General features: G+C 39.1%; 2 protein-coding genes across 4 annotated transcripts in view; both read right to left on the bottom strand.

The window, feature by feature from the left end:
• HERC5 (HECT and RLD domain containing E3 ubiquitin protein ligase 5) overlaps positions 1–11,481 on the bottom strand; it is a 46,943-nt gene extending 35,462 nt beyond the window's left edge. The window contains exons 1-8 of the mRNA XM_043438169.1: positions 11,040–11,481; positions 8,987–9,107; positions 8,293–8,369; positions 5,704–5,925; positions 4,422–4,513; positions 4,021–4,151; positions 2,424–2,569; positions 1,082–1,158 (exon numbers count right to left, since the gene is read on the bottom strand). Coding sequence (XP_043294104.1) covers positions 1,082–1,158; positions 2,424–2,569; positions 4,021–4,151; positions 4,422–4,513; positions 5,704–5,925; positions 8,293–8,369; positions 8,987–9,107; positions 11,040–11,319 — 1,146 coding nt within the window. The 5' untranslated portion in view covers positions 11,320–11,481. The remainder of the gene's footprint in view (positions 1–1,081; positions 1,159–2,423; positions 2,570–4,020; positions 4,152–4,421; positions 4,514–5,703; positions 5,926–8,292; positions 8,370–8,986; positions 9,108–11,039) is intronic.
• Positions 11,482–19,860: 8,379 nt separating this feature from the next.
• HERC6 (HECT and RLD domain containing E3 ubiquitin protein ligase family member 6) overlaps positions 19,861–26,353 on the bottom strand; it is a 52,194-nt gene continuing 45,701 nt past the window's right edge. For 2 of the 3 annotated variants that reach the window (XM_043438170.1, XM_043438171.1), the window contains exons 18-23: positions 26,164–26,330; positions 23,959–24,025; positions 23,455–23,525; positions 21,767–21,950; positions 21,578–21,680; positions 19,861–20,293 (exon numbers count right to left, since the gene is read on the bottom strand). In XM_043438170.1, the coding sequence (XP_043294105.1) occupies positions 20,070–20,293; positions 21,578–21,680; positions 21,767–21,950; positions 23,455–23,525; positions 23,959–24,025; positions 26,164–26,330 (816 nt within the window). In that variant the 3' untranslated portion in view covers positions 19,861–20,069. Of the gene's footprint in view, positions 20,294–21,577; positions 21,681–21,766; positions 21,951–23,436; positions 23,526–23,958; positions 24,026–26,163; positions 26,331–26,353 lie in introns of those variants that run through there. The other variant, XM_043438172.1, reaches the window with a different exon arrangement.

The following is a 26,353-nucleotide window of genomic DNA, read 5'->3' as shown; positions in this document are numbered from 1 at the left end:
AATCATAAAGATGGAAAAGACAACCTATGGAATGGGAGAAAATATCTGCAGACAACATGACTGACATGGGCTTAACCTCCAAAGTATAAAAATAGCTCAGCAACTCAACAATGAAAAAACAAACAACCAAATGGGAAAATGGGTAGAAGACCTTAACAGAAATTTCTCTAAGGAAGACATACAGATGGCCAGTAGGTACATGAAGACGCTCAACATCACACATATTAGAGAAACGCAAATCAAAACTACAATGAGGTACCACTTCACACTGGTCAGAATGGTCATTATTAAAAAGTCTACAAATAACAAATGCTGGAGAAGATGTGGAGAAAAGAGAATCATCCTATATTGTTGGTAGGAATGTAAGTTGGTGCAGCCACTATGGAAAACAGAACGGAGGACCCTCAGAAAACTAAAACTAGAACTACTACATGATACAGCAATCCCACTCCTGGGTATATACCCACGAAAAACTGTAATTCAAAAAGATACATGTACCCCCACATTCACAGTAGCATTATTCACAATAGCCAGAACATGGAAACAACCTAAATGTCTGTCAACAGAAGAATGGATAAAAAAGATGTGACACGCATATACAATGGAATATACTCAGCCATAAAAAGAAAAAAAATAATGCCACTTGTAGCAACATGGAAGGCAACTAGAGATTATCAAACTAAGTGAAGTAAGTCAGGAAGAGTAAGTACCATATGATACCACTTATATGTGAAATCTAAAATATGGCAAAAATGAACCTACCTACAAACAAACGGATTCACAGACATAGAGAATAGACTTGTGGTTGCTAAGGAGGAGGTCAAGAGAGTAAGAGGGACGGACTGGGAATTTGGGGTTAGTAAATGCAAACTATCACATTTAACATGGATAAAAAACAAGGTCCTACTGTATAACACAGGCAACTATATCCAATCTCCTGGGATAAACCACCATGGAAAAGAATATTAAAAGAATGTATATACATGTGAAACTGAAGTCCCTCTGCTGTACAGCGGAGATTGGCACAATATTATAAATCAACTACACTTCAATTAAAAATTTCTAGAGATCTTTTCTTTACCTCTTTTTCCATCCAAATCAAAATGCTTTGATTCCCTCCAGCAACCATTATTAACTCCTTTACTGAGGTGCTGCTTTCTGAAAGGAATTTACAAAAAATAAGAGCTTAGAAACTCATGTGATACAAACATACACACTCAAGTAACTTTAGATCCTTCTTAAAGAGAGTCCTTTTATCTTTCTGACAGACAAAGAGTACACTTCCCACTCACAAAGCAAAAATACATATCTACTTCAGGGTGAAGTCTAGTTGGCAAACATAGGTGATTCGGAAGGCTGACAATGTGCTATCAGTTTAATATACATGGTTACTATAAATGCTTATATATTCAACACAGTCAAACAAATATTTGATTAGTTAACTGTTCCCTGGTTTAATTTAGCACCTATTACTAAAAACCACATTCTAGGACTGGAAGTCCAGTCATTAGGACCCCATGTTTCCACTGCAGGGAGCACGGGTTCAATCTCTGGTCAGGGAACTAAGATCATACAAGTCACCCGGTGCAGCCAAAAACAAACAAAAAAGGCCATTTCTACAACTCAAGATTTAATCAATGACTATCGGCTCTGAAGAATGTTAACAGTACTTCAAAGGCCTATGTAAGTGGTTATAAGAAATTAGATATAAGATACAAACTGCTTAAGGTAATAACCCTATCATTCATTTCCCCAGAAGAACTGAGAGAACTTTAGTACTTTAGGTCACCATCAAGCTTTCAGAAACAAGTGACCCAAGTGCTCCAAGGCACTTCTATAGTGAAACCTTTCAGAGTTAAGCCTCTGAAGTCACACAGTGCACACACAGTTCAAGTCCAGCCAAAACTGCTTATGGGATAACCCTTCACTTTCCAAGTCTCTGTACCTTCCAGTAAAACAGGACTGAAAGCTCACATCTCCTCAAACTGTTTAAGGACAGGTGAGATGAGACAGCTAAGTTTTAAGCACAGTTACACTGCCTGGCATATGTCAGCTGCTCATCATTCTGAGGGTTTTTTATGTTTAGGAGTCAGTTTAGTCAGGTAAGAAAACCAATCATCATGGAAATAATAGGTCCCTTGAAGACTGGAATCAGAGGCTGCAAAGGCCTCTGAACCCATATAGTTTTTTTTTTTTTAAATGTTCTATCATTCTAAGTCCACATTACGATTAACCTGAAGGGCTTAGAGAACGAATGGCTATTGATAAATTAGATAGGGTATGTTAAGTTATTTACAAGTGAACATGAAATCAGTAAAACTCCACTCACAGTCAAACACTTTTCGTGCTACATTACACACTTAGGAAAATCAGGTTTTCAACAAACGCATTTTTGCCAAATCCTGTGTTCCTACAGAATTTACCAGATTTGCGTTCTTCACTTGATGGCAATTTCATGGGACGTGGTACCAGCTGATTACACGTTCCGCCGTTTCCCAGTTGTCCTTCTTTTCCAGAACCAAAAGAAAAGACCTTTCCCATATCAGAAACATAGGCAAGTGTGTGCTGCCTATTAAATAAAAGCACATACAGTCAATTCTCAATTCTCCACAATGATCAGAGTATGCAGCAATCTGGTAAAACTGCAGAAATTACGCTACCCAGTCAATGAAACTAGTTAACAAACTCCCAGTGGATGAAATCAGCCATGTGGAAACTAAGAAATCACTAATGTGTAGCTGAGGTGATTGTGGAACCCCAAAGTCCACTGAAAGCCATGATGCTGCATCCTGGCAAAGGATGTCCCCTTGGTCAGAACAAGCACCACCTCTAGCATTCTACTCCTTCTTTAGGCTTTGGCTTGAGTCACCGCCTCCTGGCAGCCATCTCTGAGTTCCTCCCCTCCCCATCCTAGAAGATGGAATCAAGTGATCCTGAGCTCCAACTCTACTTCCCAAAGACCTTTAATTATGCTGATTTTCTTACCAATCTGATTAATGGCCTCTCCTATTATACAGATGTATAAGGAAAGAATTTGGCCTTGCTCAGAGCTCTGGCCTTTATTCTCACCTCTAGGGAGGTAATGTCTAACCTTTTAGAATTTCCCAAGTGATAGAAGTGTCTCTGTTGTTCAGGGCAAGCCCCTTGACCACACCTAATAGTTTATCAAAGTGGCTCAAAGAGGCCCCTCCAGCTGTAGGTAAGCTGAACCTCTGGGTACACAGAGGCTGGAGTCTGAGTTCCATCACATGGGCAATAATTCAATCAATGATGACTAACCAATGAAAAGTCTGGACTTGGGTGAGCTTCCCTGGTTGACAATATTCTTCACAGTCATGTATCAGGCTGGGAGGAGGTAACACTGTCCATGCCTCCAGCGGGAGTGGACATCAGAAGCGCCTCATTTTGACCTCTTCTAGACTCTGCCCTATGCAGCTCTTGCTTTAACTCTATTGATAATTTGTATCCTCCTCTTAAAATTGACCATCAGTATAACAGCTTTCAGTGAGCTGTGTCTTTCCAGTAAACTCTCCTGTGTTAGTAGGGGTGCTGCTCTGGTTTGCATTAAGACATGTCTAAGGTGAGGATTCCTCCTGTAACACTTGCTACTCAGAAGAGTGTGTGTCATGAAAAGTCCAAAGTGGTGACAAAGTTTCTTTGGTTAACACAGACAGAGTGACGATATCAATGAATAACACTTTCTAACTCATGTTTTTTCATTTTTTACAAATAAATAATTTTTTAAAAGATAAAGTGCATTTGAATATTTACAAAGGTATTTCACTGAAGGACCAACAAAAAGTATATTTACACATTTAAAAAATCAATTAAGTTAAATATGTATACTAAAATAAAGAGTTATTATGATTGTCTAACAATGTGAATTAAGCATTTTCACCTGTCTGAAAATGTTTGATAGTTTTATCTCAATCAAAGAAACTGAAGAGAAATTTTATTAAACTACCTATCTAAATTTAATATATTTATCTTATCAATTTTTATTGATTCTTTACAACTTACCTTCCACATGCTATCTGGGTCACTCTATTTCCAACAAGCTCAGTTACCAAACAGGGTCTTAACTCATTCTGTGTTGAATTGTGACCGAGTTGCCCGTACTTTCCATTACCAAAAGTAAACACCAGTCCACTCTAAAGAAAGGGAATTTCTTATCAGAAATTAGAGAAATATGACACAGAGGTAACACTCACTTCTGTGAAGTGTTAGTGAAGGCATCAGTGAAAAATCAATAAAATCACCATCAGAGCAAAGCCCCCAATTATCAGGACAGTCCTGCATGGGGAAGCAGTGACCTTTCTTCCCCAGGAAACACCAGCTGCCCATATCTCCATGTTCTAGAGCTCTCTCCATTACAAAGTGCTCTTCTGGAACTGCAATCAAAGAGACAAGGGTACACTAACCTTTGTGAGCAAGGCAGTGTGAGAGCCACCACAAGCAAGAAATTCAACCTTCTGATCATCCAGTGCTTCAATACAGGAAGGAGAATCTTTATCTACACAAGGAAAAGAAGAGTTCAATAACCAAAAGGAAACATTGAATTTCACACTGGAGTCCCATGCTACTGATAAAACACCCAGATTACTTCCTCTAGGCCCATCACAATAGCTCCCAACACACTGACAAGAAAGGCTCTGTGCTGGGAGATCTAGGTCTGAAAACGGAACAGGGGTGGTGGTCAAAGGGCCACACTTGGAGGTACTCACCTGTGAAGTGTCACTCTCACTTCCCAGAGCCCTTTCTTCCTTTTTTACCTGACTTGATTAGCTTCAGTTGCAGCATATCTGGTATTTCCCATTCCAGTCTAGCATTATTACCCTTCTAATGAACCTGAAGCTTCTTATTTTTCTTTCAAATTCTCTAGTGGGGAGAACTGCCTTACACTACCTCTTCTATCACGATTATTTCCTTGTCCCAGAGAGATTCAGCAAAATAAGTTCAACGGTCCTTTATCCTTTTTCCTCCTTTGAAATGACTTATGGGTTCTCGTGAGTAACTAGCACGGGGACATGTGAAGCAGAAATGCAGTATCTAGCCAGTAATCCCAGGCGGAATGTGTATATTACTACAGCTGATAAAGCATAGGAGTTTGCCACACCTGAAATCTCTAACAAGGGGTTTGGGGTCATCAGAAATATTGACTTTTTCTTTGGGGAGATAGCTCAGTAATGCGAATTACATGTTTATGTGTGTGTACACACATGTAATTAAAACCTTAAAGAATAAGATCAGAATAGGTGTTTCTAACTAGCATCTTACTATCCTTTGCCACAATTGTATTAATATTTAAAGTGCACAGGTACCTTAAAGGTCACTTCATCCAAACTCATCACTTTACAGAAAAAGAAAATGAGACATAGAGAAAAATGAAGTGACTTGGGTAGGCGAAATTAGTTAATGTGGAAGTGGGAATCACAGTCCAGATATTCCGATCCCTAGTCCAATGCTCTTTCCCTTTTTCCCACTTAACCCGGACACTCATCTCAATTACAGCCATGACCTGCACACTGTATGTGTTGTTTAGACAGATTCTACCCTCAACACAGAGAGATAACCAGGCAAATCAGTGCTAATGAAAGCGGGAATCTGAACTATATTTGGTTCAGATTACATTCAGATTATAGTCATCTCTTATATGTCAAATATATTTGTTTATAATATGAATTTAAAAATATATTTCCGTACTGTAGGTGTGGCCCAGGCCCAGCTGTCCACAATCATTTCTTCCCCAAGAGTAAACATTTCCGGACATGGATAAGGCCATGCTGTGGGCTTCTCCTGCAGAAATCTGAACCAAGGGGACTCCTGAGAGGTTCTCCACAATCTCTGGTGTGGAAGTTGAGGCAAATATTCTTCCAACTCCAAGCTGGCCATCTAAGTTCTGTCCCCAAGCAAAAAGCTCACCACCTTGACAGAAACAGAGAAAATGCTGTCTTAGTAGGTTTAAAATGCAGCAGACATCACCCTAGGACATTATATTCTATCCATACTACACCATTACAATCTCGTCCATTCAAACTGACAGGACTGCTCACATCTCAAGACTCAGTCAGAAAAACTAGAAGAAACTTCTCTTCAGCAGTAAGAGTTACAGTTCCTTATCTCCTACCTCAAAGGGTAGTATTAAGAACTGGGTGTCTGTGTTAGCCCAAAACTCCGACGCTGAAATCCTAACCTTCAGTGTGATGGTATTAGGAAGTGGCTATTGGGGTGGTGACTGAAATTGGATGAGATCATGATAGGGGGATCGCTCATGAATGGGATTAATGCCCTTATAAAAGGGTCCCCAGAGAGCTCTCTTGTCCTTTCCACTTGTAAGAAGACTGGCCCTCACTAGACACCAAATCTGCTAAAACCCTGAACTGGACTTCAAATTTCTGCTGTTTAAATCACCTACTCTATTTTTATTATAGCGACCCAAACAGAAAAAGAATAAAGCTATTGGAATATATTATAATCAAATTCAAGAAATACGTATTTTTAAAAACTCACAGGATGGGCCTATGAAAGACAGAAATACTCTACTTATGAAAAAATAAAACCCCAAACTACCTTTCTTTCTCTCCCTCTTCCACATGCCCAAAGATGCTAAATAACTAATGTAAACATACATTTAAAATCGCAGCACAGTATCATGAAAGAGTAAGCATCTTCTTCCATGAATTAAATATATGGAACATATTTTTATTTTATCTATTTTTAAAAATTTTATTGGAGTATAGTTGATTCACGATGTTGTCAGCTTCAGTTGTACAGCAAAGTGAATGCACACATTGGAACATATTTTTAAAGAAAAGTTCTTAGATGTTATCTAATAGAGATGACAGTACCTAACAGAGGCTGAAAAAATATATCAGAGACTTAAATTTTACTGAGTCCTACTCTGCAAGATACTATGCAGGAACAGGTGAGAAGCAGAGATTTTCCTTCAAACCTAATTACCAAGTGCCTATTAGTCGGCAGGAAATATCAAAATGAGAAGGATGAGTAGTTCCCTTTCTTGCTTTCCCAACTTTCAATCTTCCTACATTGTATTGTGACTTACCAATAACAAACCCTGAACAATCCCTTCCCCCCACATCCATACATCCTAGGCTTCTTGAAGGCACATGCATCTGTTTCATCTTCACAACTTAAACATGTGGATACTCAAAATGAAAGAGTTGTTCATAAACGGATGAAGTCAAACAACCAGCTTTTGCCAATACAAATTAACACTTAAACCTTAACAAAGCCTTCAGTATAAGTCAAATACATGATCACTTACTTCCCTTGAATTCCAGCTTTCATTCTAAAAGTTTATATTTGTCCTATGTATTTAAAAAATTTCCTTGATCCTGAATTCCACTATTCCTTATCACCTGCCTGTCTTAATTAGGTCAAGTGGCTTCAGGAAATAATTCATAGTCACTACTTCCCTTTCCTACCATTATGGCATCTGATAAGAAATGGTAAGTATACAGGGTTGGGGAGAATCCCCAAATTCAAAAGGTAATGTTAAAACACGTCAGGGCCCAGCAAACTGGCCATAAAAGCAGACCCACGGGATTCTGAGCTCCTATCATGGGAGCTGGAAGAACCCTAGGAAAAGCGAAGAAAGTTCTGGAAAAGGGTGGACCATTCCTAGTCTTGCTTCCAGAGAGGATGATTTTAATTATTTAGAATATTTTCATTGTTTCATATTTGAAAAATAGAAAACAGAACTGCGGAAATAAATCTCTAGGCCCAAGATGGCACCCAGGCCATGTCACCAAAGCGAACTTTCACACTCTGAATGCTCAGCCTGACCAAAAACACAGTATACCCAGTCAGCCAATCCCCAAACACCAAGTTTACTCTGGGCTCTAAACTTATTTCCTTGATCAGATATGCAACCACAATCAATCATGCCCTGTTTCCATACTGAAGCTTCTGACACTCCACAAAACTTGCCCTTGCTCAAAATCCCCTGGGAAGAGTGTTCCATTGCTTATGAGGTCCTATACACTTTCAATCCATGGGCTCTTTTCTCTTAAATAAAGAACATCAAACTCATTACCAATTGCTTTAGTTTTTTCATTTGTGAGAATAAAATGTAGGAAAAGTAATTATGAACACCAGAAGATTTTATAGGTCCAAGAATTCTGATTTTGTATCTCTTTCAGTAGTGTTCTAGACCATACCACATTCAAAACCATATTTCGGTCCTGTTACCAAGTGAAGCACATACATTCTCTTAGTTCTATATACACATACATTTACTCCCTCTTAAAAAAATAGTATTTAGAAAAGTACCTTTTGAGAGTGCAAGAGAATGATAATCTCCACATGTGATCTGAATTATAGTTTTTTCTTGTAAAATGCACTGAAACCTGATGAAAGGAAATATATTTTATGTTGATCACAAATAAGTCACAACAGTTAATAATTATTAACTATATTTAATTAGGATTGAAGCTCAAAAAAGTTAACTTCACATTCAGCACATCTAAAATTACTATAATAATAACACGCTTTAATTAGTGGTTTAAAGGGAAAATAACGTTCATTCTAAAATTGTGGTAAGATGATTCTAAGAACCTTTTACAAACAATAATTTTATGATGCAGGAATAATACAAGATGAAAATAAGTCCTAATTCTCAAGATCTACTATGAAAAAGTCTCACAAATCATTCCATGATAATTTACTTTTTTCCGGGATTGAAAACTACTTTTGGGTTAAATGAGTTAATGAGTATGTAAGTCCAATTTGGGGATACGTGGACTAACCAATCATTTCCTTTAAGTGCCAATTCAACACATGTTACATGCCCTGGGAGATACAAATTGATTTACAGTTCACTAGTCAGTTCAGAATTCATCATTTACTTAAGATACCACCATATAAAGCAAGGATCATATAAAGGAACATTTTCCTACGAAAATTATGATCGCTTTTTGAGTGAAATTTAAATCATTTTTAATAAAAGGAAAAAAAACTTTCCTACCTTGTATGTTCTACGCTATACTTGTACTCAAATGGTTTTCCATCTGAGGATAGAACCAGCATGTGCTCTTCTCCTTGGTCCATGGAATGTATCTTCATTTTTTTCCCTAACTTAATGCACTCTGCAGAGCAAATACAACAGGAACTATCATCACTCTCACTGTGACCCACTACTATTATTCACTTAATTATAATGCACTTAAAACACCTGGAAAAAAATGTCAACTATACAACTGACTTAACATGAACGTCTCTTTAAAGAAAATTCAAATGTGGCAAGCAGACAAAATAGCAATGACTAGTGTCTTGACAACAGATTTTGTTTTTTAATTTGGGAAAGCATTGATTTATACTGTTTTAAATTGAATATATCTTTTCAATTAAAATAGCTAACTAAATATTTGCTTTTAGATTCCTGTTTAATAAGTTCAAGGAGAGAAACTAAATTTGAAGTGCTAGAAATGAAAAAGTCTGTAAGAAGCTATAATTTAATTTTTGGAGAACATACTTCATTTTAAGAGTAAATGAGGAATTGGGTTTGGGGGACAATTTTTTTAAAGGATGCTATTAAAAGAAACTGTACTATCAGTGCATATTTAGCGCTTTCTCAAAGTTAAAGATTTAAAACTGTCCACTAAACCCTTTACTTTTATCTCATTTAATTTGTTCACAAAAAGTAGGTAGATTTGGGATCTTGTTTCAGTTTTCAGTTCTAATGAAATAAAATCTATTTATGCAAAAAATCAAAACACAAACCACTTCATAATACAAATTCTAAAGAGAACCAAACCAGTCTGGTAATAAAGAATGGCCCAACAGACTAAAGCTTTCTTAGAGACTCAGCATTTCAAATCAGTTGAAAAAAGGAGTGTTTATTCAAAAATGGTGGGTTTATTCGTAAAACGGTATTGGGACACAGCTAGCCATTTTGGAGAAAAAAATAAATCCATATCCCCCCACCTCACTCCTTAAGTCAAAATAATTTCTAAGTGTATTAAAAATGTTAGGATTAAAAGCAAAATCTTAAAATTAGTTTAAAAAAAATGAGTACATTAAAAAATTTTTAGATTGAGAATGGCTTTCTAACATAACACAAAATCCCTAAGTCGCCTTAAATGAAAAGACTGATGAAGCAGACTATAAAATAACATTAGCTAACGGCAAGTCGGGTAAAATTTTACAACGTATATGACCGACAAACGGCTACTCTTACTCAATATACAAAAACTCTTCCAAATAAACAGGAAAAAGATAAAAAACTCTTTTTTTTTTTTAAAGCGAGGCAAAGATATCATTCAACTGGCAGTTCACACCCCCCAAAAACCTCAAATAACCTATAGAAAAAAGGTTCCCGACTTCGCTCAAGTTAAAAGCAAAACGAACAAAAGTAAAATATCATTTTCTTCATGCAATAGATGGGCAAAGTTTTCAAAATTAAATGTGTGGTCATTTATGCCCCACCTCCACCTGTAAAATCCGGAGTCAGGGTCACCAGAGCTAATAATTAATAAATCTCTTACAGAGATCACCAAAGTGCAACTGAAAGCCCTCTTTAAATTGCTTGCACACGTTTAAGACATTATCACTGAGAACAAGAAAACCCAAACAAGGTTCTCCAAAGACTCACAAAATCGGAGCAGGTATGTTCTAAAACGGGTAAGTGAAAAACACACTGAATAGAAACCAAAGATAGAGGCAGACTGGCTAAGATGCTGCCGGGAGACTCCCTCCATGAGGCGGCGAGCGGAGCGGACCTTGTGTTTCTCGCCAGCGCCCGGCTCAAACTCCGAGCACGCGAGGAACAAGGCTGGAGAACTCAGGGGTGCCAAACGCGAAAACACCCCCGGCCGGGCGCGTTTCTACGGCCCCCGCGGACCGCTGCGCCGTGGGGTCCCCGCTCTGAGTCTCTCGCGGTTAAAGAAGGGCCGCACACCCACAAGTCGGGCCGCTCTAGAGAGAAGCGTCCGCGCGGGCCCCGGCCAGGCCGCCCACCGCACTCACACCCCGCGTCCGCGGAGGGGATGGCCGAGCGGGCGCTGCGCGGCCTCACTCACTCGGCTTCCTGGCGCCGTCGCTCTCCGCCGGCAGCTGGTGGACCTCGACGCCCGTCCCGCCGCGCTCCAGCACCGCCAGGCGCCGGCGCGTGCAGCACATCTGGCGTGTCGCCTCAGGCCTCCGGGATAGCGCGCTGCGGAGCCCGGGGGCGCTGGGGAAGAGCCAGAACTTCGCTCCCCAAGACTCCGCGGGCAGTGTCGCGGAGGGCCGGGACGCGGGGACTCGCCCGGTCACCGGGCGTGCGCCGCCCCGCGACCCCTTCCGTGGCTTCCCCTCCATCACCACTTTCCCGAGCTCCTCAGCCGCGTCTCAGCTGTCCGAACCTTCGAAGGAGACCGAACTGAGGCGAGGAAAAGAGAGACAGAGACGGCCAAGGCCTGAACGCGCGCACTGCCCCCGGGCGTCGTGGTGCGGCGCCGCAGCGAGGGGAACGCACCTCGACGTCTAAGAACCGCAGCCTCCCTACCCCGCCCCTGCCCAGACGCTGGGCTCTCGACGTGCTGTTTGGGGGCGGAGCCGGCAGTTTCTGAGAGAAACGAAACTGATTGTTGTTTTTGTTTTTAAGGGAGCGGAATCGAAAAGAGAAAGGGAAACTCGATGATTTAAGACTAGCTTGGACTGTGGCCAGAGTAAACAAGGCGCTGGTTTGTGAAGAGGTGGGAGGCAGGGCTGAGAAGATGTCCTCAGGCGGGCAATGGCAGGTGGCCTTCGAAGAAATACTGCAAATTCCACTAGGAGGAGCCTTGACTCAGGCGGACTTGCAGAATTTCCAGAAACTACTGTGACAAGGAAAGCTGAAGTTTGCTAAGCATTCTGCTCCAGGCTTTGCCACAGCATCATGGTAAAGCTGAAGAGAGTCATCCCGTCCCACGGCCCACACCACGGTGACTGCAACCACTAATCTGTTGTCAATATATTTTTGCCTTTTCTAGAGTTTCTTACGAATGGAATCAGATTTGTGCAGTCTTTTGTGTCTGACTTTTTTCACTTAGCATAAGGTTTTAAGATTCAGCCTGTAGTGTTTCATCAGTAGTTCCCTCTTTGTTATTGTTGAATGGTAGTCTATTATATGGATACACTACGATTTCTTTATCCATTTTACCTATAGGCAGGCATTTTAGTCCTTTCTGGCTTGCGGCTCCGATGAATAGAAGTGCTGTGAATACTGTAAACAAGCTTTAGATAAATGTAGATAAGTGTTTTCATGTCTTTGGAATAAATAAAAATGAAAATGCTGTGTCATATGGCAAGTACATGAATATCGTTTGAAGAAACTACCATACTTTTCTAAAATGCTATACTGTTTAGCATTCCCTCCAGCAATTTGAAAGGTCCAGTCCCTCTGTATCCTTCCCAACATTTAGCACTGTCAGTCTTCTTAATGTTAGCAATTGCGGTAGTCTAAAATACCATCTTATTGCAGTTTTAATTTCCATTAAAACTTCCCTGGTGGTTCAGTGGTAGAGAAGCCGGCTGCCATTTCAGGAGACACCGGCTTGATCCCTTGATTGGGAAAATCCTCTGGAGAAGGAAACGGCAATCCACTCCAGTATTCTTACCTGGGAAATCCCATGGTCAGAGGAGCCTAGTAGGTTAGAGTCCATGGGGTCACAAAAGAGTTGGACAGGAGTGAGCAACTAAACAACGATGATTAATGATGGGAATTTTTTCAAATGCTTGTTAGTGCTGATCGATGTCTCCTCTTTGGTGAAGTGTCTTTGCATCTTTTGCCTATTTACCGATTCCATTGCTTATCATCTAAGGTTGTTGTTTTTTTTAATGTATAAGAGTTCTCTATGTTACATATAAAGTTCTTTACTAGATATATGTTTTGAAATATTTTCTAACATAATATTGTACATCAACTGCACTTCAATAAAAAGAGGAAAGTTGTGATAAAACTAAAACATAAAATTACATGAAAAATGTCATCCGAAGAGCTAAAGTTTTAATTTTGATGCAATTTATTCATTTTTTTCTTTATCCATTCTTTTTCTCTTACCAACATTATTCATGCTTTTTTTTTTTTTTTTTGGTTGGTCCTAAAAAAATCTTTGCCTAACCCAAAATAACAAAGATTTTCTCATACATTATCTTCTAGAAGTTTTACACCTTTAGGTCTTTGTTATATTTCAAATGAATTATTCTTTATGGTGTGAAATAGGGAAGAGGTCATTTTTTTTTCCCTATCCATTTCCACCTGTTCCAGTTTGCCTTTACTCATTGAATTGCCTCTGTGTCTCTGTTGAAACTGTTGACTATATGTGATTGGACTTATTTTTGGACTTTTTATTGTGTTCCATCCTGTATTTCCGTTTTTTACTCCAGTACCACACTGTGTTAGTTACTGTAGATGCTAATTGACTTAAAATCAGTTCACATAAGTGTTTGACCATTGTCCTTCTTCAGTTGTTTTGTCTATTTTAAGTTCTTTGCATTTCCATAAATATTTTAGAATCACCTTATCAATTTCTACAAAACAGACTGCAAGGATTTAGCAATTACTCTAAATTAGATCAGTTTAGGAAGAACTGACCTGGTGATAATATTGATTCTTCTGTCCATGAGCATCTCTTGCCATTAACTTAAAGCTTCTTAAACTATTGCAGCAATATTTTCAAGTTTTTGGTGAGCAAACATATTTTGTTAAATTTATCCTTATATATTTATTTTTTTATATTACAAGTTGTACTTTAAAAAATTTCAGTGTTTGATTGTGAGTATATATATGAAATACAAGTTGCTCAGTCGTGTCCGACTCTTTGTGACCCCAGGGACCATGCAGTCCATGGAATTCTCCAGGCCAGAATACTGGAGTGGATAGCCTTTCCCTTCTCCAGGGGATCTCCCCAACCGAGGGATTGAACCCAGGTCTCCCACAATGCAGGCTGATTATTTACCAGCTGAGCGACAAGGGAAGCCTGTGAGTATGTATAAATGCATTTAACTTTTATATAGTGCCTTGAACCATGACACCTTTCTATGTTTACTTAATAAATAGTTCTAGTAGATTTTTTGAGTGGATGCCTTTGAATATCCTATAGATAACTATGTAATTGATAAATAAGATAGTTTTACTCTTTCCTTTCCAATCATTATGACCTTTCTGTTTTAAGTTTGGCCTGATGTATGGACTAGTACATCTAGTACAATGTTGAACAGAAGTGATGAGAGACATCTTGGACTTCTTCTCAAATTTACTAGGAAGGCATTTCTTTCACCATTAAGTATGAAGTAATCAGGTTGAGTAAGTTCCTAGTTTGCCAAGAGTTCTCATCTTGCATGAGTAAGTACTGAATTTTGTCAACTTTTTTCTACCTCTACTGAGGTAATTACATGATTTTTGTCTAATATGGTGAAAATAATGGATTTTCAAATGAATTTCTGAACTAACTCCAAGTTGCTCACAGATATTATATTTTACTGAATGTTTTATGTGTTTAAACTTTGTAAAAGATTTTTGTATCTGTGATCATATGAGAGATACATGTAGGTTTCTTTTCCTGTAATGTCTTTATCTGGTTTTGGTATTAGAATAATGCTGGCAAAAGAGAATTAATTGGGAAGTGTTCCCTCTTCCTTTATTTTCTGAAAGAGTACATAAAGAACTGGTACTATCTGTTCTTAAACTGTTTAGTACAGCTCACTCATTTGCATAGACAAAGTAATGTTGGAGTTGAAAGGCCTGAATAACAAAACCAAAAGTCAGGTGCTTAAGGATCTCTTCTGTACAATGTCATGAACCTCTGTCCCTAGTTCTTCAGGCACTCTATCAGATCTAGTCCCTTAAATCTATTTCTTACTTCCACTGTATAATCGTAAGGGATTTGATTTAGGTCATACCTGAATGGTCTAGTGGTTTTCCCTACTTTCTTCAATTTAAGTCTGAATTTGGCAATAAGGAGTTCATGATCTGAACCACAGTCAGTTCCCGGTCTTGTTTTTGCTGACTGTATAGAGCTTCTTCATCTTTGGCTGCAAAGAATATATTCAATCTGATTTCGGTATTGTGATGTCCATGTGTAGAGTCTTCTCTTGTGTTGTTGGAAGATGGTATTTGCTATGACCAGTGTGATCTCTTGGCAAAACCCTGTTAGCCTTTGCCCTGCTTCATTTTGTACTCCCAGGCCAAATTTGCCTGTTACTACGAGTATCTCTTGACTTCCTACTTTTGCATTCCAGTCTCCTGTGATGAAAAGCACATCTGTTTTTGCTGTTAGTTCTAGAAGGTCTTGTAGGTCTTCATAGGACCATTCAGCTTCTTCAGCATTAGTTGTTGGGGCACAGACTTGGATTACTGTGATACTGAATGTTTCGCCTTGGAAATGAAAAGAGATCATTCTGTCATTTTTGAGATTGCATCCAAGTAGTGCATTTTGGACTCTTTGGTTGACTGTGACAGCTACTCCATTTCTTCTAAGGGATTCTTGCTCACAGTAATAGATATAATGGTCATCTAAATTAAATTCATCCATTCCAGTCCATTTTAGTTCAGTTCAGTTCAGTTCAGTCGTTAGTCGTGTCCGACTCTTTGCGACCCCATGAATCGCAGAACGCCAGGCCTCCCTGCCAATCACCAACTCCTGGAGTTTACTCAAACTCCTGTCCATCAAGTCGGTGATGCCATCCAGCCATCTCATCCTCTGTCGTCCCCTACTCCTCCTGCCCCCAATCCCGCCCAGCATCAGGGTCTTTTCCAATGAGTCAACTCTTCGCATGAGGTAGCCAAAGTACTGGAGTTTCAGTTTCAGCATCAGTCCCTCCAATGAACACCCAGGACTGATCTCCTTTAGGATGGACTGGTTGGATGCCCTTGCAGTCCAAGGGACTCTCAAGAGTCTTCTCCAACACCACAGTTCGAAAGCATCAATTCTTCGGCACTCAGCTTTCTTTATAGTCCAACTCTCACATCCATACATGACCACTGGAAAAACCATAGCCTTGACTAGACAGACCTTTGTTGGCAATGTAATGTCTCTGCTTTTTAATATGCTATCTAGGTTGGTCTTAACTTGTTCACTGATTCCTAAAATGTTGATGTTCACTCTTCCCATCTCCTGTTTGATCACTTCCAATTTACCTTGATTCATGGACCTAACATTCCAGGTTCCTATGCAGTATTGTTTTTTATGGCATTGTAATTTACTTCCGACACTAGTCACATCCACAAAGGGCATTGTTTTCACTTTGACTCCATCTGTTCATTCCTTCTGGAGTTATTTCTCCACTCTTCTCTGGTAGCATATTGGGTACCTACCAACCTTGGAAGTTCATCTTTCAGTGTCCTATCTTTGCCTTTTCATACTGTTCATGGGGTTCTCAAGGCAAGAATACTGAAGTGGTTTGTCATTGTATAGGAGGCAGTGATCAAGATTATTCCGAAGAAAAAGAAATGCAAAAAGGCAGAATGGTTGTCTGAGGAGGCCTTACAAATAGCTGTGAAAAGAAGAGAAGCAAAAGGCACAGGAGAAAAGTAAAGATACACATTTGAATGCAGAGTTCCAAAGAATAGCAAGGAGAGATAGGAAAGCCTTCCTCAGTGATCAGTGCAAATAGGAAAACAACAGAATGGGAAAGACTAGAGATCTCTTCAAGAAAATTAGAGATACCAAGGGAACATTTCATGCAAAGATGGGTACAATAAAGGACAGAAATTATATGGACCTAACAGAAGCAATTAAGAAGAGGTGGCAAGAATACACAGAAGAACTGTACAAAAAGATCTTAATGACTCAGATAACCATGATGGTGTGATCACTCACCTAGAGCCAGACATCCTGGACTGCGAAGTCAAGTGAGCCTTAGGAAGCATTACTACGAACAAAGCTAGTGGAGGTGACGGAATTCAAGTTGAGCTATTTCAAATCCTAAAAGATGAAGCTGTCAAAGTGCTGCACTCAAAATGCCAGCAAATGTGGAAAACTCAGCAGTGGCCACAGGACTGGAAAAAGTCAGTTTTCATTCCAATCCCAAAGAAAGGCAACAGCAAAGAATATTAAAACTACAGCAGAATTGCTCTCATCTCACATGCTAGCAAAGTAATGCTCAAAATTCTCCAAGCGAAGCTTCAACAGTACGTGAACCAAGAACTTCCAGATGTACAAGCTGGATTCAGAAAAGGCAGAGGAACCAGAGATCAAATTGCCAACATCCATTGGATCATCGAAAAAGCAAGAGAGTTCCAGAAAGACATCTGCTTTATTGACTAAGCCAAAGCCTTTGACTGTGCAGATCACAACAAACTGGAAAATTCTTAGAAAGGTGGGAATACCAGACCACTTTACCTGCCTCCTGAGAAATCTGTATGCAGGTCAAGAAGCAACAGTTAGAACCAGACATGGAACAACAGACTGGTTCCAAATTGGGAAGTAGTACGTCAAGGCTGTATACTGTCACCCTGCTTGTTTAACTTATATGCAGAGTACAACATGTGAAATGCTGGGCTGGATAAAGCAAAAGCTGGAATCAAGATTGCCGGGAGAAATATCAATAACCTCAGATATGCAGATGACAGCACCGTTATGGCAGAAAGTGAAGAGGAACTAAAAAGCCTCTTGATGAAAGTGAAGGAGGAGAGTGAAAAAGTTGGCTTAAAGCTCAACATTCAGAAAACTAAGATCACGGCACCTGGTCCCATCACTTTATGGCAAATAGATGGGGAAACAATGGAAACAGTGACAGACTTTGTTTGGGGAGGCTGCAAAATCACAGCAGATGGTGACTGCAGCCATGAAAGACACTTGCTCCTTGGAAGAAAAGCTATGACCAACCTAGACAGCATATTAAAAAGCAGAGACATTACTTTGCTGACAAAAGTCCATCTAGTCAGAGCTATGGTTTTTCCAGTAGTCATGTATGGATGTGAGAGTTGGACCATAAAGAAAGCTGAGCACCCTCTGGTGGACGTCAGGGGTGGGTGGTTATGTGGTGACCTGTCCTTCTGCCTCCTTACATTTACACTGAGGTGTACGTCTCGTAGAGTAGGCATACCATCTATATGCTACAAGCGTAAGATGCTGTTGAAAGAAAGGCATAAGTGTACCATGTTCATGGATCAGAAGACAGTTATCAGTAGGAGGTGAATTCTCCCTCAGATTACCTATGGATTCTGCACAGTCTCAACCAGAATTCCAGCAGAGTTTTTTGTAGATATTGACAAGGTGATTCTAAAATTTATGTGGAAAGGCAAAGGAAGTAGAATAGCCAAACCAGTTTTTGAAAAGAAGAAAGTTAGAGGATTCACAGTACCTGATTTAAAACTTACTCTGTAGTCGTAGTAATCGAAACGGTGATTTCAGCAGCTGACAGGTAGATCGGTGGAAGAGAAGAGAGTCTAGAAATAGTCCACATGTACGTGTCAACTGATACTTAACAGAAGTACAAAAGCAATTCAGTGAAGAAAGGTTGGACTTGGAACAAATGGTGCTGGAACAATTGGAAATCCCTAAGCCAGACAAAAATCAACAAATGAACCTTATACTACACTCCCTGCTGTGTTTAGAATCGATGCCAAAATGTTCACACACCTGTCTAAACCTTCATAAAACTTCCAGAAGAAAGCAAAAAAAAAAAAAAAAAAGAAAAGAAAGCTGAGCACCAAAGAATTGATGCTTTTGAACTGTGGTGTTGGAGAACTCTTGGTAGCCCCCTAGACTGCAAGGAAATCCAACCAGTCAATCTTAAAGGAAATCAGTCCTAAATATTCATTGGAAGGACTGATGCTGAAGCTGAAACTCCAGTACTTTGGCCACCTAATGTGAGAAACTGACTCATTGGAAAAGACCCTGATGCTGGGAAAGTTGAAGGCAAGAGGAGAAGGGGACGACAGAGGATGAGGTGGTTGGATGGCATCACCGACTTCATGGACATGAGTTTGAGCAAGCTCCAGGAGTTGGTAATGGACAGGGAAGCCTGGCATGCTGCAGTCCATGGGGTCAAAGAGTCAGACATGACTAAGCCACTGAACTGAACTAAGGATCTCTAAGATTTAGAAGTTACTTTTTCCCTTAAAATTCCAGTAGTATACATCTGGGCCTTTATTCCATTTATTGTAGAAACCAGATATATCCAAAATAACTATGAGGATTTGCTGGGGGCTTACGTTTCTACTAACTACCTCACAATCTAGGGTTTTTGGTGAAATCTCTATGTCTGTTCTGTCTGTCCTCAGATTTCGGACCTCTTTCCACATCAGCAGCTAGTGTGGACTTCACCCCATGGTTTCCTTTCCCACAGCACCACTGACACAAGGCTTCTGGGTATGGTTTGGGATGACCGTAGGCATTTATAGACTAGCTTACAGTTTTAAACTTAATATGAGATAGAAATGGCTCACTAAATTCATTTCCAACATGCTTATATCTCTCCTTTAATTCATTCTATAGCTATGATGCTGAAACATATTTCAGGTTCTTCATTTTTTTCCAACTGTAATTAGACAAGAGTTCCTGGTTGGGCTCAGCCTTTAACCAAAATAATGTTATTTTAGTTTAGAATGATTCTTAGAACACAGCACTGAACACAAGCCATTATTCAGTAAATTAACATTTAGACTTTTCAAAAAGATTGTTTGGCTAAAATCAAAACTCTGGAGACATTCCAGAATAGGAGAAAAAACAAAAAATATATATATACACACATGCCTTGAAACATGGTGAATTCAATTACAGCTTTATTTTTTCAAACTTCATATTTGCAGATTGTTTATTAGATGTACAATATTTTTGGAGTATCTTTTAGTTTTTAATATTCAGTATATTTTAAAATGATAATTATTATTCAGGAAATAATTCAGTAAAAAGCAATCATTCTCATAGCAAATTTAAGGAACAGGAAATGCTGGTTTATTAACAATATTATCCTTTATTCATCATGTCATTGTTTATCCCAGCATTTGTCAACTAATTTTATCTAAAATCTATCAACCTTTGTACGAATCAGACCTAAAGAAGAAACTGTACTTCTGTACTAAAGAACAGAAGGATCATAAGGTGAGAGGACTCGAGATGTGAGCCACTCAGAGGTCACTATCACCCTATGACTGTGGGTGAGATAAATCCTTTGTTGCTCTTGATGGCTATTTGAAGTGCTTCCTTCATTTTTTCCATTGTAGAATATTTAGGGAGTTCCAGAATATTATGACATGTCAGTGATCTTGGGAAATCTCTTTCACTGAAAGTCTCAGGACAGCGAAACCGGATTCCTGTTTTCTGTATGCCTTTTACATGTAGTCTATCATTTCCTGTAAGAAAAACTAAAAAGAAATAAACTTCAGTTAAGATAGTTCACAGAAAGAACAAAACTTAAAATGAAAAGGAAGAAATTAATCACTTCATTCAAAAGTATTTATCGGCTCCCCTTGTGCAAAGAGAACTACGTGGGACCACGTGGGGTGAAGAAAAATCATGACATTTGGTCTTTGTCTTTGGTGGGTTCACGATCTAGTTGGGGGGAAATTATGTATCTGAAAGATAACAGCAAGATACAAGGAGTTTAGCTCAGCTAGGAAGTATGATGTGAAGAGATAATGAAGGCACTGAGCCTCAAGGCAGGGAGAGAGGTGCCAGGTTAGGGTGACAGGGAAGCTTCAGGTAGAAAGAAAAAAACCAGAGTAGAAGATGTATGTGAACTCACTGAATGTACAGCCAACAGAATCCCTGGACTGAAGCAAAAGTTTCCCTTTAAGAAAGAAGACTGGAAAGGTAGTTTGGGCTTGTGGAGAAGTAGTTAAGTTTGTGGAAAAGTTGTCCTCAAACATCCTCAGTAGCAACAAAAATAGCAAGAAAGATGTGTACACATCTCAAAAAGAACTAAGAAATGGGATGAAAGATAAGAGAATAAGGCACTAAGTCTGTCCTATGGAAACCTAGGGTTCCCACCAAGAGAGGTTCTTATGTCTTAGTGGTCTTGAACATGGGCTTTGAATTAGCCTGCTGGGTTCAAATTATCATTCTGACACTAACCAACTGTCAGAACACAGGCAAGCTACTAAATGCTGCAAGCCTCTTTTTCCTCATATCTGAGGTGGGGAAAAATAAAAGTACCAGCTTCATAGGCTGCTATTAGGATAAAGGGAAGTAATAGTTATAAAGTGATCAGGACAGTGCCTGGTATAGAGTAAGCACACAATATAAATGTTGTTGTTATTATCATCATCAGTGGTCACTGGTACTATTAATTATTAATAGTATTTGAGACAGTTGACATTGCCCTAATTCCATAGGACTTTAGATAATTAAATAAAGGTAGGAATGTGAGATAAAAGGCTCAATTAGGAGCCAACTAAAGTGAAGAAAGAAGATAAACTGGGTCAGTGTAGACAAGGTAGTAAAATAACAATATCTTTATTACTATCATTTTTTAAAAATGGAAAACAGGCTTAAGTATGAAAAAGAACACTGGTCTAGAAGGTAGGGGACCTGCATTCTAACCCTTGCTTTTCCATTAACATTTGTGATACACTATTAATGACTTTATCTCAAATGAGATATTTTAAAAGATATGTAATTATAGATTGATCTATTTCTGCAATACTTACAGAGGAATTTTCTCTTTTCATCCAAAGTTAAATTATGGAAAGCTGTCCAAAACATCACTATAGTAGGATGTGACTCATGGTATCCTTGCTCATAAACAGAATTCTTGAAAAAAAAAAAAAAGGAGAAATTTGGTTTTTTAGGGGTAATTTTTCTTTGGAAGAATTGGGGGCACTTTAGTTATTACCTACCTTTTCAAATTGTTTCCAGTCATAGTCAGTATTTCCAATTATTGCTCTCATTAGTTCTTCAGGCTTGAAAAGTTTAAATATCTCTTTGTCAAAAAGTTTATAAAATCCTCTCTGAAATTCCTCATAAACTGCCTTTACAGAGGTGTTGAAAACATAATCAACACACTTAGAAACATAGTCTTTCCTGAAGGAAGCAAAAAAAAGGCCAATAATATAGTTAACCAGTGACTAAACTATTCTCTACTTTGCCTTTTCACCATGTCCATTAAGAAAGAAAAGTAAGTTACATGTGCAGAGCACCCAACGCTATATGACACAGGGCTGCGAAAACATCTAGTCAGCTAGAAGAAGAAAACGTGGAGAATGTGCAGAAGGATGAAGGCTTCGTTTTGCTCCCATTGCCCCAGCTACATTCAGGACGATATTTTAAAAACACCAATCTGAATATGTCATTCTCCTGCTTAAAATCTTTAAAAGACTTCTCATTGCCTTTAAGGTAATTTCAAACCTCTTTAGCAGGATTAAAAAGGTCTCCATGGGTGAAGGGGGTAAAAAACAATGGCCTCTATGATGTGACCCTTGCCTGACTCAGCAGCCTCTTCCCAGTGCCGTTTGAACCTCCGGCCACGCTGACCTTCAGTTCACTGGCCTCACTCTCTCCCATACAGTTTAGGCCACAGCAGGCAGGGCTTCCTTTTCACCTGGCAACTTCCGTCACTCATCAGAATTCAAAATGAACATGACTTTCTCAGTGTTGGTCCTCTGTTCCTCTCTCTCTCCCCTCTCACAACACATCACTGTGTGTAAATTATGTCTGCAGAGATTGTCTTCTCCAATTTGTGATGAATTTCTTGAGAGCAGGTGTGCTACTGGAGATATTTCCACCAGATATCACCTTAAAACATGCTAATCTCCTACCCTTTGAGCATCCTTCAAGGACCATCATGTCTGAATCAACCTCCTCTGTCCTCCCCTATAACCAGTGGTGTGCTGGTAAATGTTCTACAACCAGCTTTCTTAAAAGGAGAGGGGAAAAGATGGAACCCTCATTTGCAGCATTTGCCAATTTCTGTGGTTTACCTGTCACCCTCTAGTTTCTTAATTGGTTTTCATTTTCTTCAGAGTGTTCATCCTTATCTGACTTTCTATTACATAATAATTTATTGAGTTTCTGCTCCACTGTAATTTCTGCTCCAGATTTTGCATCTTTTTTTACTGCCATATCTCTGACACCTTGAATAGGGTCTAGTATAGAGTAGGGGCTCAAAAAATAATTGTTAAATGAACAATGAAAAGTGCTGCAAAGGAAATATTTAATCTTGACTCCTTTCGTCCCTTCTTTTCCCTGTAACCTTTTATCTTTTGAAAAAGATCAGAAGCTAAAATGATCATCTGGAAAGACTGGGTAGCTCAGATGGTAAAGAATCTGCCTGAAATGCAGGAGACCTGGGTTCAGTCCCTGGGTTGGGAAGATCACCTGGAGGAAGGTATGGCAACCCACTCCAGTATTCTTGCCTGGAGTGTCCCCCTGGACAGAGGAGCCTGGTGGGCTACAGTTCATGGGGTCACAAAGAGTCGGACACAACTGAACGACTGAGCACAGCAAAAGACAAAATATGTTTATAAAGCATAGTGATATAAACATTTTATGTGTATTCAAAACAGATGTGCGAGGACTCAAAACTTACTTGTTGCTTTGGTCTACAGATATAGAAATCCCATTTGGAATTAAATCAACATCATTTTTGTCCCAGTGTATCTGTAACCAAAATATATTCAGATACCAAACATGAAAGAAAGTCTGAATAATCAACCACAAGGCCATTATTGCTAGTACATTCTTCCCTATAAAACTTTAAATAACTAGGCGTTAAATAATTATTTATATAGTTCAATCATCTAAATATACATATAAATAAAAACATACCCTAGTATATGCTATATATTGCTTTATGCATATATCATTCCATTTAATTTTTTACGGTGTTCACATTGATTGAATAATTGCTATCTTTTCACTTTGAGAGTATATAGACATAAGGCATCAAATGAGGAGCAAGTGGGGGAAAAGACTTACAGTACAGAAGTATAATACCCTTCAAAAAACACATCCAATATATAAGATACTATAATAAAAGATATTTTTAAAAACATTAAATCTAAACTATAATCTGATTTTCATTAGTACTCACAGAAAAATGTATGCCAAGTTCTTCTTTAATGTCATTATCATCATCATTTAGAACTTCTTGCAAACACCTAATGAAAATTTTGGTTTAAAATATATATATATTATTCTTGCACAACTTCAAAAGAAATAAATGGTCAATGGAAAAAATGTGGACAATATAAAAATTTATAAAGTGTATTAAAAGTCATGTAAATTTCTTCTTTTCCACCTTCCCATTCCCTCTTCCTGGAGTTAACCTTTACAAGTTTGATTGGTCAGATTATTGCCTAACATGTAGACACTGCTGAATCTTGGTGGAAATTATAAGAAAGGAGCCCCTTCCCCTAGACCAGCCCTTCCCCTGAACTAGGCCTTATTTTGTTTCCCAGAGGACATTTGGCAAAATCTGGAGACATCTTTGGTTGTCACAATTAAAGGGAGTGTTATGATTAAAGGGGATCCTTTGGACCGCAAGGAGCTCCAACCAGTCCATCCTAAAGGAAATCAGTCCTGAACATTCATTGGAAAGACTGATGCTGAAGCTGAAACTACAATATTTGGCCATCTGACGCAAAGAACTGACTCATTGGAAAAGATCCTGATGCTGGGAAAGATTGAAGGCAGGAAGAGAAGGGGACGACAGAGGATGAGCTGGTTGGATGGCATTACCAACTCGATGGACATGAGTTTGAGCAAGCTTCCCTGATAGTTCAGTTGGTAAAGAATCTGCCTGCAGTGCAGGAGATTCCTGGGCCAGGAAGATCTGCTGGAGAAGGGATAGGCTACCTACTCCAGTATTCTTGGGTTTCCCTTGTGGCTCAGCTGGTGAAAAGAATCCACCTGCAGTGCAGAAGACCTGGGTTCGATACCTGGGTTGGGAAGATCCCCTGCAGAAGGGAAAGGCTACCCACTCCAGTATGCTGGCCTGGAGAATTCCATGGACTGTAATGTCCTTGGGGTCACAAGAGTCTGACACGACTGAATGACTTTCACTTAGTATTGGCATCTAGGCAATGCTAGAGATGCTGCTAGGCATCTCTACAATGTCCAGGTCAGTCTTCCACAACAAAGAATCATCTAGCCCAAAATGTGTGTATGGCCAAGGTTGAAAAACCCTACTCTATATTGTCAGAGTATATGGTATAAATCTAGTCAGTGTTTTCTTTCACTAACAGTACATGGGAAGAGAAACTTTTTCTTCCATCTGTTGCCAACTCTATGTTGTATGAAAAACTTTTTAACTGTTGTCAATCTATAAGCAGAAAAATCATCTCATTTTCATCTGCATTTTCTTGATTACTACTAAGGTTGAGCATATTTTTTGAGTTTATATGTATACATATAGTCATATCTATATTATACAAGGATATTAATCCATTGTCGATCATGTGTTTCCAGTTTTTTTTTTTTTAGAGAATATAGTTGGCCTTTTAACCTAGAACAAGTATTTTTCAATCCTTAAAAAATAAAGTTCATGGGCTTCCCTGCTGGCTCAGTGGTAAAGAATCTGCCTACAAATGCAGGAGACACAGGTTCGATTTCTGATCCGGGAAGATCCCACATGCTGCAGAGCAACTATGCCCGTGCACCGCAACTATTGAGCCTGTGCTCTAGGGCCTGGGAGCCGCAACTACTGACCCATGTGCCGCTGCTACTGAAGCCTGCATGCCCTAGAACCCGTGCTCTGCAACAAGAGAAGCCACTACAACGAGAAGCTTGAGTACCACACTAGAGTAGCCCCCGACTCGCTGCATCTAGAGAAAGCCTGCCCAGCAGTGAAGACCTAGCATAGCCAAAAAATAAATAAATAAATAAAAATTAAAAACCAAAGTTTGTGACATGCTGATTTATTGAAATAAGTGAAATATGATTAAATAGGATTTATTTAAAATCAATATAGCAGGCATGATTCTCATTACGAATATCATGTACTATCCAAAGCAACTATGTCCATCTGGATAAATTCAAGAGACTAGACCACAGCTCTGTTTATTGTGCCATTGCTAATTAGAGGAGCATTTGGCTTTTTTCCACTTCTGAAGGTCTACTTGATTATAAGTCATGCTAAAGTTCAAGCTCATCTAAAGAGCATGCACATTTACTGAAACTGAAGACCTTATCTGTATGTCTCTGTGTGTATCTGTGTGTCTGTGGGTAACATTATTTGTGTCTAAACAACTGAGACTGACTAGATACACAGTCCTAAAAAAAAATTATATTTACTTACTTTCCAAAAGAAGGACTGAGTTCTTTTAAATCTTCCAATGATGGCTCCTGGCCCAGAAGTTTCTTAAACAGAGCCAGTGGGAAAGGGAGGTAGACAACATTAAGATTATATAAGGAGAGTCCACACAGCATCCCAAAGAGGAAATACGTCTTCTTCTCAAATTTAGGCTAGAGAAGAAAAAAAAATCCTT

The sequence above is a fragment of the Cervus canadensis genome, chromosome 19 (assembly GCF_019320065.1).
Source record: "Cervus canadensis isolate Bull #8, Minnesota chromosome 19, ASM1932006v1, whole genome shotgun sequence".
Lineage (NCBI taxonomy): Eukaryota > Metazoa > Chordata > Mammalia > Artiodactyla > Cervidae > Cervus > Cervus canadensis.
Note: the sequence above shows the minus strand (reverse complement) of the source record. Positions and strands in the feature narration are given on the sequence as shown.